The sequence below is a fragment of the Mastigoproctus giganteus genome, chromosome 4 (genome assembly GCF_048544385.1).
Source record: "Mastigoproctus giganteus isolate SK-2022 chromosome 4, ASM4854438v1, whole genome shotgun sequence".
Taxonomy (NCBI): Eukaryota; Metazoa; Arthropoda; class Arachnida; order Uropygi; family Thelyphonidae; genus Mastigoproctus; species Mastigoproctus giganteus.
In genome coordinates, this window is record NC_143578.1 from 117,454,692 (window position 1) to 117,474,201 (window position 19,510).

The 19,510-nt window shown below is 38.9% G+C and overlaps 1 protein-coding gene across 5 annotated transcripts in view; it reads right to left on the minus strand.

The window, feature by feature from the left end:
• The window catches only part of LOC150087015 (microtubule-associated serine/threonine-protein kinase 3-like), a 912,052-nt gene that overhangs the window by 736,434 nt on the left and 156,108 nt on the right, over positions 1 to 19,510 (minus strand). For all 5 annotated transcript variants that reach the window (XM_090372902.1, XM_090372903.1, XM_090372904.1 and 2 more), the window contains one exon: positions 14,640 to 14,668. In XM_090372902.1, the coding sequence (XP_090229028.1) occupies positions 14,640 to 14,668 (29 nt within the window). The remainder of the gene's footprint in view (positions 1 to 14,639; positions 14,669 to 19,510) is intronic.

Genomic DNA, 19,510 nt, shown 5'->3' on the forward strand with positions numbered 1-19,510 from the left:
TCGCGTGAACAGCGATCCCGCTGGAAGTCAGCATTTGTGAACCGTTTCTGTTGAAGAAACCAAGAAGCAAAAGTCCTCCGGAGTGGATAATCCGCAGGCTTCAATGATTGGACGCATTGCAGATGGTATGAACTCGTTTGGTTTGTTGACAGTATCCTCCATACAGTGGATTGGGAAATACCCAATCATTGGCCTATCGCTTGAGTGCTCTTACTCAGATTGCCCTCTGCAAGACATAGGACATTCTCCTCATTGTCTGGCATCCTCGTCGTTCGCTCTCGATTCATGGTATCTCTCGTGAAACAACCAGTCTCACGTAACCTTCTGTGCACACGTGCGAAAATCGCATGATGAGGAGCACGCCTGTGCGGGAAACGTTCCTGGTACAAGCTCAGAGCGGCGCGCCCGTTACAGTCCGCAGCTCCATACGTGAGGTGCATGTCAGCCAGTTCAACGTTTAAATACTCGTCCATTCGCCTCGGGAACAGGTTCGTAAATGCTGACTTCCAGCGGGATCGCTGTTCATGCAACCTCCCGTTCAACGTCCTCTACCGCATGACGAAGGCATTTCGGACCCTGCAATGCTATGTGATTCCGATTCGTCTTTGTGCCCCTACACCTCCTGCACGTTTGTTGCACTGGTAGTGAATCACCCTGTGTACGGCATATTCTTGCCCGTACAAGTACCACTCCCTTTCATCGCAATGTCTTAATGCTAGAATGGCAAAAGGCTTTGGGTCCTCTTTCAACTGATAAAGTTTATTATTGGTATGGGTGTGCCAGATCTCTTTCCACTGTGCAAGGCAAACTGCTTGTACAATGTGATCATTGTACAAGCAGTTTAATGTGATCAGCCAGTTCATTACCTTTATCCTTGAATGTACTGGTATCCAACAAAAGATCACTGATTGATGACATTCTTCAATTTGCAATAGCAAGCTCTTGATTTGATATAAAACAGGGTAACATTATAGGAAGAAATCTGCATTTCTGTAATTGAGCTGAGAGAGTCAATGTATACTATATCTTTTCAAGATGGGTAGAGATTTGAATTTTCTAAAGCTAATTTTACTGAATGTAGTTCCACTAAAAAGCTGATACTCGGGTGAAAGGGAAGCAAAATAATGGCGGAGGAAAATACTACCACTGCTACAACAACTGAACATGCTTAGGAGCCATTGTATACATCGACAAGAAATCAACATACTTCTGAATATGGCTTGCGTGGAGGTGTTGCACAATGAATGTCAATGGGAAATTCTTTCCTTATTAACAAAAATAACTATCATAGGTTAGTTGAGGGAGGGAGAGTCCAGTCCAAAGTGGCTGAAAGCAATTCACTACCTGTGAAGAAGTTTTCTTAGCATGGGCATCATTTCCACTATGTTGGTAATAGAAAACTTTTTAACTGCTACCAAAACTACCTGAAATACAAAACTACCTTGGTAGAAGAAATGATGATATATCTGATAAATGATGACATACTCTGAGGCATTTTTAACCAAGAAATATCTTTTAGAATTCATTGCCTGTTGAGAACAGGAATATTCCAACCCTGTGTTCGTTCAAGAAAGTACAGGTTTGCTAGTCTTATTTTGCTAGATTTATTTCTATAGAAATTTTGTAGTGGTGGATTGAGTATGGCTCAACAGGGTGCAGACAGCAACTTTAGGTGCCTCCGTAGCCAGGTGGGCAGGAGCAGCAGTGCATAGCACACGCTTCTTGATTAGACCGGGGTTCGAGCCCGTGCCCACCAAATACGGAGGATGTGGAAAGGTCATGGGATGACCACCGCATATCCCAGGAGCAACATGGCCTTAGTTGCTAATGCTCCTAAAAACCAAATAAAACAGCAACTTTATATTTTGGTTGCATACTTGAGTAGTAGTAGTGTTTTTCTACAGTGGTATAGAGTGGGATTGTGAGCTTCAATATATAAACTGAGTTGAAGGTGTCCTGAAAGCACTAAGTGAAATCTGCAATGCACTGCGTTGTATAGGATCGAGCCAGCTTAGTACATCCTTTTGGGCAGAACCATAATCCAAATGGGATCTAATCAATGCCCTATATAAGAGCAGCAGAATGGTACAATCTGCTTCCCAAGACAGGGCCGAATGCAATTTAAAGTGATTGCAAAAATGCATCACAATAGTTTGCTATTGTGAAAGATGATAGCCATTGAGTAATGCTCACTTTTGTACTTTATGAGGGATATCTACCATTAACATTAAATAGATTATGTTCTGAGAATGGCAAGAAATTGAGAGATCAACAGCACTGCCTCAACAGGAATTCTTTTGTAATGGAATCAATTCTAAGGGCAAAAAAGACTGCACTCAGTACAAACCGTTGTGATACTTCTTCCTTCAAGAATGTTGTAAAAAGTAAGTTTTAGTATCGAACTTAATAAGAACGATTCTGGAGATATTTCCTATTTAGACAAGTTGCCTCATATACCAAGGGCAAGAAGGTCACTGAGAATGCCATATAGTATCAAATGCCTTCTCTATATTTATGGAAACCATTACAAGACATTCATTTTTCAAAATGGCATTTGCAAACTGTAGACTAAGCCTTGATCATGAGATCTAAGGAGTTTCTGTTCTGGCAAAAGCCATGCTGATCATCAGATTTATTATTCATTAGATGTTGCATTTCAATGATCCAAAAGAGTCAACTGCGGATGATTTTTTCAGAGATATTACCAAGGCAACTGGTAAAGAGATTGGTCTGTAACTATAAGGACTGGTGTGCTCTTTTCCAGGTTTCAAAACTGTAGCATGGTGCCCAAAAAGTGGAATAAATCTTTACCAAAAAAGATTCAATTACAAAAGTAACATCGGCCATTATAAATTTTTGTTACATGCATAATATATTAAATCTGGACAAGAGGCACTGTTGCATGTTATTGTATGGCTTGTAGAAGTTCAGAATACTGAACAGGCTGGTTATATAGAAGGAACAGAGAGGTTCAAAAGTTGATAAGTCACTGTTCAGTAGTGACTTATCATTCATGCATTAAGAATCTACAGATAAAGAACCCACTACGTAGCAGTGATCACAGTGCACTTATGTGGGATTTACTCAAAGATGCAATTACCATCAGGGGTAAAGGGAAGGGTTTTTGCTTTCGTAAAGGTGACTACAGTGGTCCAAGACAGTTTTTAAATTCTATACAACCGGACCAACTGATGATGGTACCAACATCAAACTAAATGGGAAGCATTCAAGGAAGAATCTTGAAATGCACTAGGTTTTTCATACTAACTAAGAAATACTGTTCAAGATTAAATAGCTATCAGATGAACTAATGAGACTCGTGGAAGAGAAGAAAAATGCATGGGATGCATATAAATTATCAGGCAACACAAACCTATGGTAGATATAAGCTAGTCTGTAATCAAGTCACAAAGGAGGCGAGACAAGTGAAAACAAATTACTAGAAATCTTTAGCAAAGGAAACAAAGAAAAATAGTAAAGACTTCTTTACTTATGTAAACTCTAGAAGGAAAGGGATCAATCAGATTGGTCCAATTAATATTGATGGTTTGACTGTTGATGATATTGCTCAGGTACTTGATAAAATGAATAACTATTTTGCATCTATGAGAGAAAAAATATAGATACGTATAATTATAACCCAGTTTAATGTAATAATAAAATATATAATAATAAGTAACAGGCAATAGCTTTCAAGACTAACGAGTCTCTTTTTCAACTGAATTCAAATACAAATACAACGGATAAATGCAATGAGCTGAGTGAGGCACGTTATTCATTTGCTATTGTTGCTGCACGGACGTGCGCTGTTTTACTCCACTGATCATCTAGCATTAAAACAGTTGTCTCTAGGATGGGGTGTAGACATATGCCTTTGTGGTGGTTTATTGCCTTTAGATTGTTTAATATGTTAAGTGACTCTAGCCATAGGCGGTGGCGAAAGTGTCGTGAGTGGTCTACTATTTCAAAGTCATGTTTGGGATCAAGATCGTGGTTGGTGGCCCAAACAATGTTCCGCGACTGCGGACTGGTCAGTTTCGGCAAGCCGGATTGCTCTGTCATGTTCTGTAAGGCGATCTTGGAGACGCTATGATGTTTCTCCTATGTAGCAGCTGTCACAGTCTCTACAGGTGATGTGATATACTACATTGCTGCGTAAGAGAGGTGTGACAGGGGTCTTCACACTGGAGACAAGTGAACATAGGTTCCTGCAGGGTAACAGCACGCATTTGATGTTGTAATTTCTAAGAATCTTCGAGATCCGTCCTGACATGTCTGGATAATAGGGAATGTAGGCGGACGGTATACCGTCTTGGTTCGGCGGTCTTGGGTGGGATGTGAGTTCTTGTGCCTTTAATAGGCACCTGCTTAGCACATGGGATGGATAACCACGTTTGGTTAGGTCCGCCTTCACACAGGAGATCTCGTTACGCCTAATTGCATCAGTGCTGGAATAGCTCCAAGCCCTGGAGAATAGGGTGCGGGCAGTGCTATTGAGATGACTTGGTGTGTGGCCGGATCTGTAGTTAGTGAATTGTCCGCACCACATAGGTTTGCGGTACACCGAAGTCTCTAGATGTGGGCCTACGCGATGCACTAAGACATCCAGGAAAGGGAGCGCATTATTGACCTCCAACTCTATAGTAAACTGGATGAAATTAGATAGGGAGTTGAGGTATTCCAGTAGTGCTGTTTCAGAGCCAAGTGGTATTACAGTAAAAATATCGTCGACATATCTGCACCATGTTGTAATAGGTGCAGGTGGGTTCAGGTGTATCTGTTTCTCCAGATCTTCCATGGCGATGTTGGCTACTGCGGAACTAACAGAGGCACCCATAGCAGTGCCATGTGCCTGCTGGTAGACTGAATCCTCAAAAGTGAAGATCCTGCTTGATAAGCATAGGTTGAGGGCGGTACAGATGTCATCAGTGGATAGTGATGTCCTGGATTGGAGGCTTAAGTCGTTCTCAAGGAGCCTTCTGGCACAGTGCACGGCCTGTTGGACGAGAATTGAAATGAATAAAGAAATCACATCAAATGATGCCATGACGGTGTTGTCAGGGAGTGAAGTCCTTAATGAGATGGATGAATTCACTGCTATTTTTAAAGGTGTGTGAGGTATTTCCTACAAGAGGTGAGAGGAGGCGCGCAATATGCTTGGACAGTTCATACGTTGGGGCACTGAAGCAAGACACTATTGGTCTGAGGGGAATACCCGGTTTGTGGATCTTTGGAAATCCATAGAATTGCGGTAGTTGGCAGCCAGTAGCATGTAGAAGATGCTGAGCTGTAGTCGAGATCTTCTTATTTTTAAACCATGTGCGGACAAATTTATTGACCTGTGTCTCTAGACGCTTCAAGACCTTAATGGGTGGATTAGATAGAGGTTCATATATGTTTGGGTCTAGTAGTAGGGCCAGGGCTTTCTCTCGGTAGGTTGATCAGTCTAATACAACGGTCCGGCACCCTTTATCAGCAAGAAGTACGACGATGGAGTTGTCTTTTCTTATAGATGATAGGGCGGCATGTTGACGATGGTTAAGCTTTGAGTAAGTTTGCCGAGTGCCGCGGAGGATTGCGGCAGTCCTGAAACAGATCTCGTTGGCAGTTTCTTCGGGAAGGTTGGTAATACTGGCTTCTATACCCACAGCGAACTGTGTGAATGGAGGTTTAGATGGTATGATGGCGAATTTCATGCCGTTGGATAAGACTCAGCTGTTCAATGGATAGTTGTTTGCTGCTTAGGTTCAAGACGAAGGAAGTTGCATCACTTGAACATGATGCAACTTTGCACTGCACCAGAAGGCTCCTCGAGAACGACTTAAGCCTCCAATCCAGGACAATCACTATCCACTGATGACATCTGTACCGCCCACAACCTATGCTTATCAAGCAGCATCTTCACTTTTGAGGATGCAGTCTACCATCAGGTACATGGCACTGCTATGGGTGCCCCTGCTAGTTCCGTAGTAGCCAACATCGCCATGGAAGATCTGGAGGAGCAGATACACCTGAGCCCACCTGCACCTATTACAACATGGTGCAGATATGTTGACGATATTTTTATTTCATCTAATTTCAGAAGGCATTATGTAAGTAAATCTTCCTTTTTAAGAGAGACTGCTGATAAATTTGAAGTGGCTATATTCCCTTCAGCCTAGATTCCGCTTGAACAAAAGAAGTTTCCCCACAAAAGCGGCAATAACATTTTTTGTTTTAATTAAATTCCATTCATCACCTTGTAATTGGAGATTGACTTCATTAAATATTTTATAGAGATCTGTCAAATAAGCGATGTCATTTTTGGATGTAATCAGGTTGGCCCGCAATCTGTCATCTGTTTTCTAGGAACTCTAGTACTGAATCAAACAAATTGTAAAATCGATTCAGACAAATACCTTTTGAAAGCCAATGAACTTCTGTGTGAAGCAGCACACGATTGAAATCTTCATCATTTTCACTACAAAGTTGGCTAAACAATCTGTCACTCAATGAATTGCTTCTAATCTTGTTGACTGCTCTAATAACACAATGGAGCGACGTATGCAGGCATTCACTTAAATTCTTCGCAACCAAATGTTGACGATAAAGAACACAATGTATAGCGAGCACATTTGGTACTGCCTGTTTCAAATGCGCTATGAAACCCTTGTGGCGCCCTGTCATTGCTGGAGCACCATCAGTAGCAGCAGACAAAATATTACGAATAGGAATGTCTTTCTCTTGAGAAAACTTATTCATGGTATTAAATACAGATTCTCCCTTTGTATCCACTTCCAAATTTTTAGCAAATAATAATTCTTGACAAACTTTTTCTTCTTTTATGAATCGTACGTATGACAAGAGTAGTGCTTCATTATTTGGGAGAGTTGATTCATCAAGTTGAATGGAAAATTGGCATATCTTCAAATAATCGCACAGTAATTTTTCAACATCTTCAGCCATTTCATTGATTCTTCTTTGCACTGAATTATTGCTCAAAGGAATTTTCCTGATGGTATCTGACGCTGGCTTATGAAGCACAGTGTTTATTACTTCTTTTACTGCCAGCAAGATTAATTCCTCACCAATTGTGTGTGGTTTTCCCGCTTTTGCGATTAATAATGAAATATTATAAGAAGCTTGTAATCCGTCATTATCTTGTTTAGTGGACGACACAAAAAGTTTTGATATAGTTGGACGTTTAAAATATTTTTTTTCTAGTACTTGAAAATAGGACAAATCTTTATCCTTTTCGTCAGCATGCATTTTAGTCAAATGCTCTTGTAGTCTAGAAGGCTTCATTGCATCATTTGAAAATACTTTTTGGCAAATCAAGCACATAGGTAATAATTGGTTCATAGGAGACTGAATAAAGCCATATTTCAAATACTCAATACTGTACTGTCGACATTTCTTCTTAGATTCGGACATAATGAAGTAATAAAATTTGCAACAATATTCACAAAATAAAAGATTTAATTTACACTTTGTATGACTCCACTCATCTACTCATCCTACTCATCAAAAATACACATATCAATTTATGAATTATTACGTCGGCAAAACGGTCTTGGAAGCTTTAAAGATGAAATGCGCTACGGCATTAGTTTAAAATTCGCACCTAATCTGTCTCAAACGAATGAACATACGCTGAGATAATTGTTACCAAGCGTTACGAAGGTGATCCAAGGAGAAAATAAAACTGTAAACAATTTTCATGGAAAACAAACAGTTGAGCATCATTACTTGCAAACAATATTTTGCATTGTCACTCTGTCACAACATTTTGCTTTTACTGCTTTTCATAATTGTTGTATGAAAGAATTTCAACGAATTGGTTTTGAAAAACAAAAATATCGCATTTCCTTTCTTCAGTATGTATTGTATCTACTAACAAAAAATATAGAAAATTCATCTATTGGAAGCCATACTGGAAACGGAAGGGAAAAAAAAAAAAAAACTCATAAAACTGATCACTACAATGCGCATTTCATAAAAAAAAAAGTTTGCTTTATTGTAATTGTTTCTAGAGGACTCAATCGGAACAGCAGTTTCATGGATGTATATTTGATCTTCTTATGAACTTTCAAGAAAATATTTCTATTGATAGCTGCATTATAAACTTTAAAAACTCATATCAAAGGAACTTTGCATGCATCTTACCTGGTGTGCAAACGAAAACAAAAAAAAAATATATATATATATATTTTTTTGCTACGAGTAATGGATTGTTTTATATGCATTTGATACCATCAAAAAATTTGAGGGAAAAATTGGATTTTCATTATCACACACACACGCCTGAAAAATTCACCATAAAGTGTCATATGTTTGCTTGCTTGAATTCCATTCTGAGCTGCAAATGTAATTTCACTTCTCTTGCACTGACAGAGCTGCTGTTTGCCGAATGAAGGAAAATGGGGTTCATTTTCCTGAAATTTCCACTTCCTTTCATTCACTTGGGGGGTAAAAACTCTTTAGGGGAGGGAGTTCACCCTTTCTAGTCTGAACTTAAGGGAAAGAGACAGAGAGAAAGAAATAAAAATACTCTTTTGGTGGGAGGAAGGCCAGGAGATTGTCAAAGGTCCACAACTGTAACTTTCATCACAGATGCTGAAGTTCTAGTAAGTCAGTTTCATTGCGGATTCGAAAGTATTTCTTTATTGCATTCAGTTTCACAATGCTAAAGTTCTAATAAGTCAGCTTCATCGTAGGATGCCTAAGTTCAGATTAGTCCAATTTTTGTCTGGCGTGCATTCGATAAAAAACCCTCTCTGCTTTATTGTAATTGTTTTTCGGAACAATATTTTGCAATAATCCCCCTGGAAATATTAGCCAGTGAACTGCATTATACATTTCAAACATCGCCGTATAACTTGTCCTTGAATACAAATGACTACAATTACTTTCCTTTGAGTGACCGCCTTGTACAGTTGTGGACACTTCCTTCCAGTCAGTAAAATCATCAGTAGTTGTCCTTTATTGTACCTAAAGTAATTCGTTATGTTGGGGCAAACAGTTTTTGCTCCTAATTGAAGTAGCACTTTCGAATTTTGCCCAAGTCGATTATCTGCACATATTGAATATTAGAAGGACAGTAAAAGAGTTGATAATTGGTGCCATTGGTGGGCAGCATTCCGACTAACAAATTTTCTGTTTATATTCCAGGATGACCACACGGTCAGAGATCCCGAAATAGAGAATACAAGAAACCGCATCGCATTTAGCAGTCACCGACTTGATTGCATGAAATTGCTCGCCAAAAACCACAGCAAAGAAAGAGAAGTGATGGGGAGAAAATCTATTTTTCAGCGGAGTTTATCTGTTTATTGCAGTTCAGAACAGCATTATGACAGTGGATAGTGAATTTATTCGGCTTCTGTACTAAAACAGAATTTCTCCCTTTGCGATGACATCAAAGCGTAACAACAAGCAAATATCTTCTAAGAATACTTTTTGAGCAGCTGTTAGTTGCAATCTGTTAGCTTTGTACTGTTAGAAAATATTGCAGTTTTGTGAAGAATACACATTTCAAGAAACAATCCATTATTCATAGCGGATGATTTTTTTTTTCTTCTTTTACACACCAGTTTTCGAAGTTTATAACGCAGCTACAAATAGAAATATTTTCTTGAAATTTCGTTAGAATATCAAACCCAGGAAACTGCTGTTCCGCTATTGTTTACTAAAAACAATTACAATAAAGCAAGCTTTTTTTTTTTATCAAATGCGCATTGCAGTGTTATCAGTTTTACACCAGTTTTTCTTGTTTCTAAAAGATGAATTTCCCTGATTTTCTGTTTGTAGGAGCAATACATGTTGGAGAAAGGAAATACGATCTGTTTGCCTTTCAAAAACAGTTGTTGCTACTGTTTCGCTTTATTGCTTCTTATGTCAACTCACAGTGGCTCGTGTTGTCACGTTTCAAAGGCCCTAGGCTAATTAGGGTGGGTTTAGAAAAATAAAAGAAAAAGGCCTAAAAAAATACACACTTGATGTCACATTTTTGTCATTTGCATGAAATTCAATAGAAGGTTTTGAAAATTGAAGTGGGAAAATCGAAGAAAACAGTTCTGGCTTCACCTATAGCGAATTTCAGCTGTGTCCATAAAGTAAAAATTATAGAATTTATTAGTTGACCTTTGAACTGGGTCCACTGGACCTGAAGAGATAAAAATACAGATAAAGAGCCAACAACCCCTAGACCGCCTGAATGCCCCCCAATTGCTTCTGAACCCACTATCGCCCCCCCTAGAAGGCTTCAGCGCCCACTTTGGGAACCTATGATCTAGCTCATTTAAAAATTAGAATTTTTAAATCCAAGTCTGCATTGACTTTATTAGCAGGAAACAAACAAGTAACATGTCTTTTTCCAATGGTTGATGGAACACACTGAGGCAGGCAGTAGGCAAACGTTTGTTTATTGCCTGTCCAATGCACGGTAATCTAAACACGCAATTCAAATCTTTTTCAACTATCACAAAAAAAAAAAAAAAAAAGATCACATTAACTGAAAATTTGCATTGTGTAAAGTGAAAAATGGTATAATTTTACAAATAGTAGTAACTGAAAAACGTGTTATGAGAGGCCTGGCTGTACCACACAGCTGGTACGTTTCTATTCGGTTATTGCTCCCGCAGGACAGTTCATTCACCCTCCATATCATTGAATAAATTAGATGTGGACAATATAGAGGAATCTAACATGGAATTTGATTCCAAACTACGACAAAGGAATTAGAGAGAACCAGGTGCTCCTCCAACCTACAACAAAGGTTCTGTAAGGCAAAGCTAGAGCACATGACAACATATTCTAAAGAGACATCTGAAACAAGATGCCATAGGCAACTAAATGCCCTGAGAAGGCTAAGAATACCTACTAAGCCTGCACCCCCTTTTAACAGAGACCAAAACATTGTCGTAATCAAGATAAAAAACAAACTGAACTTTTCCAGCAGAGCTGCTAAAGAGGAAATGATTAACCAACTGCAGCCCCAGTTGAAGAGTGTATAGATTATAGCATTAAGATCAGAAACCAGAGTGTGATAATTGAGAATACAAAAAAAGGGGATGCCTCCAAAATAAAGAACCAAAAAATGGAACAAATGGGACTAAAAGTAGTCTCCAAGAGGCAGGAACCCTTGCAATCTTACTGTTTGACAGAGAAAAGGGCAAGTCTACACGAGTACAAGTCTAAGTTTATAGAGGAAGTTCATTAATAAATTTCTCTGAGGTGTCTCCGTGGCCAAGTGGGAAGGAGCAGCAGTGCGTAGCACACGCTTCTTGATTAGACCGGGGTTCGAGCCCGTCACCACCAAATACGGAGGATGCGGGAAGGTCAGGGAATGACCACCGCATATCCCGGAGCAATATGGCCTTAGTTGCTAATGCTCCTAAAAACCAAATAACAAACAAACAAAGTTCTCTGACAAAATGTCCAGCGAAGAAATGAAGAGAGAATTCCTACCCAAAAGAGCCATTCCATCCAAGATCACAGTTATATTGTAACTGCATCTTTCAGATACCCACAAGAGCCTAGGAAATTTTGAAACACCAGGACAGTCTATGCTGGCTGGATATCAGCTACAGGTTCAAGGAACATTTCCTCATACTAAAATGTTCCAAATGTCAGAGGTTTGGCCATGCCACCCACGAGAGAGAGAGAGAGAGGTTAAAGATCACACATTTAGGGGAATGTCAAATAAAGAACACTGACCTATATGCTGTAACTTATATCAACTGTAAACATTCCATAAGGACTTCAAAAAGTACTCAAAGCATACAAATCAAAAATAAATCATGGATAGTAATGAAACAAATACAAATTCTTGCTGGTCACTATAATTTCTCTAGCTTAATGCACTATGCGCAAGAACCATAACTGACCAGCTTAAGATCAAAATGGAAGAGAATAATACTGACCTGCTAACTGTTCAGGAGCCCTACAGTCATGGAGATAAGGTACAGGGGTTACCCCATCCTACAGGGCTATTGAAATAACCACTGACACCACCATGTCACTGTAAGGATGGGGTTCTGGAGATACTCCTCAGAGAGAGTCTCTGTAAGGATGGAGGAGCGCGCACACACATCGTATGCTGGCTTGGCAAATTTCAGATAATCTCTCTCTCTCTCTCTCTCTCTCTCTCTCTCTCTCTCTCTCTCTCTCTCTCTCTCTCTCTCTCTCTCTCTCTCTCTCTACCAGGAGAGGGAGGGAGGGAGGGGGAGAGAGAGAGAGAGAGAGAGAGAGAGAGAGAGAGAGAGTATAGCCTTACAATCCACTAGCTACAGTGTGCAGTGGCTATCCTCCCTGGCAGCAGAATGCTAGTTTCTATAGAAGCAAACTGTAAATCAGCCCTCCAGCACAGCAGAAACTAATAACTGTAGAGGCATATATAATGGACAGCAGCTGGAAGACTTTTTAGCAAAAACACTTTTTGTGGTGCCCACATAATTTACCTACAATTTAGCAGCACCCTCTGGGAAAGCACCATTGATTTTATACTGGCCACAGGATCAACTGCTACCAAATTCATTGACTAGTGGTTCCAAGAGAACTGGACTACCTCTGACCACCAGGCTATAACTTTTAGCCTGGTGGTGCACTAAGTAACAATGGTGCTGGCAATGCATGACATTACCAGATTCAACATTAAAAAGTTAACTGGGAAACCTTTCAGGAATCCCTCAGGTCTGGTGCAGGGTACACCTGGCCTTTAGCCAGCAGGTGGTTCACTGCTGGAACAAACTTCCATCTGATGTTGTGGAATTGGATCTTGAATAAATTCAAGTAGAACATGGTTAGGTGATTTTTTTTTTTTTTTTTGCTGATGGTGTATGCCACTGCTAATAATAAGAAAAACTTTTCGAAGATCACATCAAAACTGGCCCCAGCAAGAAAGAGACACACTCAGAAACAGTACAAAAACTTCAGGAATGGTTACACAGTATGGATAAGACAAAAATAGGAGTGTTGGTGTGCCTTGGTTGGGATGGACCCTTGGGGTGTGGTCTATTGGACTGTAACAAACAAGCTCCCAAGAAATTAAATTATGTACATAACTACAATACTAGACAGGTCCCCAACCACACTGTGGAGGACACTAGAAAATATCCTGAATACACTCTTTCCCACGGATAGCCAGTCCCTCACAGAAAAAGGAGAAAAAAATCTGTGCAGAATCATACTGATGTGATGGAACCCCTCCCCCTTCACATTAGAAGAACTGAAAACAGATTTTGACAAGACAAAGGAAAACAAATGTCCAGGCCATGACCTCACTGAGGTTGAAGTAATCAAAAACTAGCAGCAGTATATCCAAATCATATGCTTCACCTGTTTAATAACTATCTCACATTCCCTGATTCCAGGCATATTCTCAGATGCCTGGAATCAGGGTAACCTTTGAATTATTCTTAAAAAAATCCAGAAAGCCTAGGTATTATAGACCTATTGCTCTATTTCCAGTACTTGGCAAAATCCTAAAAAAACTGATTCTTTTCTACCTACAAGACTACTACACTACAGTAATTTAACACTCTGACCTACAATCCAGATTTTAAAAAGACCATTCCATGGTAGATGCCATGTAGTAAGTGACTCAAATAACTAATACATTACAAAAAAAATGCTAACTGGCTATCTCAGTGGATTTTGATGCACTTTGGTGGCCCAGCATTCTGAGGAGGCTGTACCATGCAAATATGCCTCTCGGTCCATATCATAGATCGAGATTCAGGATTATTTAAGTAACAGACTTGTCACTGTACATACCAGATTCCAGGCAATCACATAATGTGACCAAAGGATGCCCTCAAAATTCAGTACTGGGTCCCTTCTTTTGAAACTCAGTGCTGGATGAATTTCTTAATATGAGCCTAGATCCCATAGATAAGCTTGCCTTCACAGATGACCTTATTCTGCTTATACCAACAAGCACCAGAGCAGTTATGAAAGAAAGGGCCATGTGCTCACAAACACAATCTCTGCAGCAAAAACCAAGTTCGTCCTGATCGAGGGGATACACTTGGTTTTTGCCTTCCCACCTGGAGGCCTCCTGTGATTAGATTATCTTTGTCGATCAAAATAACCATCAAACTAAAGTATCTGGGGTAATATTTGACAATAAATTCTCATTCTAACTCCACCTCACTTATCTGGCCAAAAAAAATCAGAAATTATACAGGTATAACTGACCATGTCAGCCACTCAGACTGGGGTCTCAAGAGCAAAGCCCTATCACTAATATACAAATTGGTCTTTCTCCCTGTAATTACCAATGGTCTGGTTCCCCAGAACAGTTATAGCCAGGAATAAACAAAAATTAGATAGCATCCAAAAAATCCTACTAGTAAAAATAGCCAAGCATGCGACTCCATGAGCACCACCTGCCCTGCAAGTACTGGCCAGTACCCTGCCACTCATTCTAGAGATCATCTAAACAGGATTTCATTACAGGTTAAAAAGCCAAAGATATAAAATACCACTGATTTGATACCTTTATATATAACTTCAGGTAGGAGCAAGAGAAATCAAAACACGAAGAGGAAACTAGGTTATGTAAGAATGTCAAATTATAGTAATTTCTTTTTCTCAATATTAAAATAAAGGAAATATTTTGAATTGAGAATATTTTCAAAATTAATTCTGCTACATACCTGCCACGACGTGAAGTAGCTATGTCTTTCTGAAACAAACAAATCCAATGATATTATACATAAATAAACACACATCTGCCATTGAAATATCTCAGTTACATTTTTAGTAAATTGAAAACTTAGGTAAACAGTTTTAGTAAAGAAATAGAAGAACAATAGAAGAAATGGAACTACAAGCAGTTGATTATGTCATCCTACAGCTTTGTGACCAAATCCCATTTCTTCCATAAATATCCAATACACACTGTAAATAGCCAATATGCATAAACATTACAAATAGCTTCATTTTATTGTTGCATTACTATTAACTAAATAGTTATTTTCTTTCCTATACACAGTAAATGTTTCCTGTTTAAGGGTTTCCTGTTGTGCATACTTTTCTGAAATAAAATAAATTAAAAAAAAAAGAAACATGTACATTAATTTTTTTTTTCAAAGCAATTTTCAAATGCAGCCTAACTGTAAAAGTGAATAAACTGCTATCATGCACTTACATAATTCTCTTTTAAAACACACTCCACCAATGAAACGGCACATTTTGACTAATTATTTTGAAGTCTGAAATTAGTTTTCCTGTGTATGGTTAGGCCTTGATATATAGATATATATATAGATATATATATATATAGTGCTTTTTTTTGGGACAGTACAAAAAGGTATGGCATACCAGCATCTTTATTAACAGTGATGTGTGACATTTGGATGCACTTCGAAATTGGTAATATTACGTCAATTTTTTTAACATGTTTACCAGCTAAAAGCTTAAAGTTATTTAACTAAATTTGCATTTTTCGCTGTCTATTGCTAAGATATTTTCTATATAAAACTTTATAACCATTTTTAGAATTATAAATTACTCAGTCAGACCTCTGTTTAACGAACTCCTTTTATAATGAATTTTTTTGAATTCCCCTCGGAATTTACATTTAAAATAGTTTCCGTTGAGCAAAGAAAATTTTCATATAAAGAACGGATAGGGATAGATTTAACTCGGTACACACTGTTCGAATTTCTGGCCTTCAAGCAATTTGTGCTGCTGCACGAATTAAGAGAGCTAACAGGATTACCATTCTGCAACTGAGGGGTACACCTATCCGACCACCTGTCCCACATATGGAGAAGTCGCGCTGGTCAACAGTGAGCATATCAAGAGGTATTCCCGATGTTGCCAATTGGCTTTGGTCAACCTTCTACTGCAGTGGTGTCCAACCTTTTCCCCCCATGTCAGGCTAGCAACCTCTCACCCACTTTTTTTTTCCCCCTAGCAATTTATCCTGCACTGGGACTCCCCTGGGCCGGGTGCGGGAAAGAGTCCTTTCCCCTCTTCACCTTAATCTAGTTTTCTTTTCCTCCCTGGGAAACTCGTTCCCAGGGAGGAGGGCGAGCAGATAGTAGGGGAGGCCTTGCCTTCCCGCAGCTAGGAATGAGTACCTGGAGGTGGAAGTCCAGGTGATCACTGCTTCCAGGTAGCCAAAAGGCCAATACACAACACTACACTACAAAACACACACACACACACACACACACACACAAGCTCACATACAAATTTTTTTCTGTCCTATCACTTTCTCCAGTGTGGGATGAAAATCACCTGTGCGGGATTAAATCTTTTTTTTCTCTCTGCTTCCTTTTCCCCTATCCCAGTTCAACAGATTGGAATTTTTTTTTTTTTTTTTACACGACATACAGTGGCCTACCTTGAAAGGTCATACAAAAACACAAATACAATTTTCCCATACAGGAGGCATATTCAAAAAAATTCAAAGTTAGATTTATTTCGCAGGCCACACAGTGATTCAAGAAAAAATTGTGTTACATTTTCCATATCTTGTTACATGTAAAAGAAAAACTGAAAATATTCAAAAATTTTATTAAGTACAATACACAATTACATTTACTGAACAAAACATTTAATGAGAAAATAATTTAATAATTAACAAGATTTTAAATGCTGTTTTAGTTCACTTTCCACACGGGCCGTAGGTTGGACACCACTGTGAATCAGCTGTAAGCACCCTGTTTGAGAATTAGGAGAGAGTGATTTTCTTTTAGCCCGACAAATAATCATCTGTTGTTTTGCGGAAGTGCATTTTTTTTTTTTCCGTATCCACATTTTTCCGTAAATTTTCCTTAACTCTGTTTACACAGTCATAGTATCTGAATATCCGAATGACGTTGATATTTTGGACAGTTTCAAAAAGAAAAGAAAAAATTCAGATTTAACATATAGTTCAAAGAACTAATGACAATATCAATGACGAGAGAAGGAAAATGAGGACAACAAAGGTATTAAACCTTCTAAACATGAAATGTTGGCATTTGTTGAAAATTAAGTTAGAAAATTGTCAATCAGGTTACAGTTAAATGAAAGAGATGCAATTTGTGGATTTCGGGAGTACCTAATTGATAAGACGGTTTTGGAAGAATTGAAGCATTTGATGAACGCTCTGAGTACAATACCAATTTCATCGATGAATGTGAATGAGGATTTTCACGCACGAATCTGATTGTCAGCCCAACCAGAACTTCGTTGATGACAAAAACAATTTCTTCACTACTATTTCTTAAAACTGTAGACCCATCCAGCAAAATATGTCAATTCGTGGCTGCTTTGGAAACGTCATTCAGCAACAGACACACAGCAAAAAGTCGCCATAGTGTGTCGGATGAGAACTTAATAAAAATTTGGAATATTCTATAAAAACTTCATTATGAAATTATTTTTACTTACTACTTATTTTACTTATTTTTTTTTTTTTACACATTTGTTTTTTTATATACTTAAATAATAAATTTATGCTTAATAAACCGTGTTAAAATACTTAATTTGTTTTTCTTATTCCAAAAACATTACTACTAAAGTAACAATATCAGGAAAAAAAATTTTAGAGTACTTTACATATCCTTTTAATTTTCAATTTTTCCTGATAGCAAAGAATGAGTACTGGCACATATTTTTTGCAAAAAAAGCACTGTGTGTATATATATATACAGGGTGATTCACAAACAGTGCGACAAACTTGCAGGAGGTGTAGGGGGCACTCGTCCATCCTACTGCCCCAGTTCCCGATCCAGTAGGATGGACGAGTATTCAAACGTTGAACTGGCCGACATGCACCTCGCGTATGGAGCTGCAGACTGTAAGGGGCGCGCTGCTCTGCGTTTCTACGAGGAACGTTTCCCGCACAGGCGTGCTTCTCATCATACGATTTTCGCACATGTGCACAGAAGGTTACGTGAGACTGATTGTTTCACGAGAGGTACCATGAATCGAGAGCGAACGGCGAGGATGCCAGACAATGAGGAGAATGTCCTACATCTTGCAGAAGGCAATCCGAGTACGAGTACTCGAGCGATAGGCCAACGATTGGGTATTTCCCAATCCACTGTATGGAGGATACTGTCAACAAACCAAATGAGTTCATACCATCTGCAACACGTCCAATCATTGGAGCCTGCGGATTATCCACTCTGGAGAACTTTTTGCTACTTGGATTCTTCAACAGAAACGGTTCGCAAATGCTGACTTCCAGCGGGATCGCTGTTCACGCGACCTCCCGTTCAACGTCCTCTACGGCATGATGAAGGCATTTCGGATCTTGCAATGCTATGTGATTCCGATTCATCTTTGTGCCCCTACACCTCCTGCAAGTTTGTCGCCCTGGTAGTGAATCACCCTATATATATATAAGAAATATGTAAAATAATGAGCTGAAAAGTGCAATGGTAATGGAAAGATAAAAATAAAAATAGAAAAAAATATAGAAATATAAAGGTGATATGACAAATGCACCTGAATGCATAAAGCAGCAACAAAGGATACAAAAGTTTATATCTGTGAGGTACAATTGACAAGTCTGTTAAAAAGTGCTAAGATGGATGTGTAAATTACACAAAAATGCCCTAACTAATAGGAGATATAGGCGTGAGAAAGATAGAGAAAGAATGTGAATATCCTATATGATATGTTGTTGTTATTTGGTTTTTAGCAGCATTAGCAACTAAGGCCATATTGGCCTCATTAGCAACTAAGGCCATCTCTGTATAAGGCAATGGTGAGGCATGGCCTCACCATTGCCTTATACAGAGGGATAATCACCTCCTTTTCCCTGCTAGCAAAATTCCTATATATCATTGACAAAACCCCATGACCTGCCCTGGCAGCCTGTCTGCATTGCTCAGAAAACTTCATATCTGACTGCACAATTACTCTCAGGTCTTTTTCATTTTCTACCACCTTAAGTGTAGTACCACACAGTTGGTACATTTCTCTGGGGTTACTTCTACCCATATGCAGTACTTTGCATTTGTCAAGGTTAAACTTCAGTTGCCACTTCTTAGCCCATCTGCCCAAATTATCTAGATCCTGTTGCAGTAGCACACTGCCATTACTGTCATTAACAACCCTGCCAACCTTTGTATCATCTGCAAACTTCGACACTAAGCCTGATATACCTTCATCAATATCATTGATAAATATACAAAACAACAGTGGACTCAACACCGAACCCTGTGGGACTCCACTAATAACATTAGTCCAAGAAGAGCAGCACCCATTGATTACTACCCTCTGTCTGCTCCCACTTAACCATCCTTTTATCCATTGTAGCAACTTACCCTTAATACCATTCTGCTCCAATTTGTACAATAGTCTTCCATGCGCAACAGTGTCAAAAGCTTTCCTGAAATCCAAATATATGATATCAAAATTATTTTTTGCATCCAGTTCCTTTGTAACCACATCATAATATCCTATCAAATTTGTCAGACAAGACTTTCCCTTAACAAACCCATGCTGTGTCTGAATTATTGCTGCAGTCTTGTCTAGATGATCCTGCAATGCATCTTTAACCAGCGACTGCATTATTTTA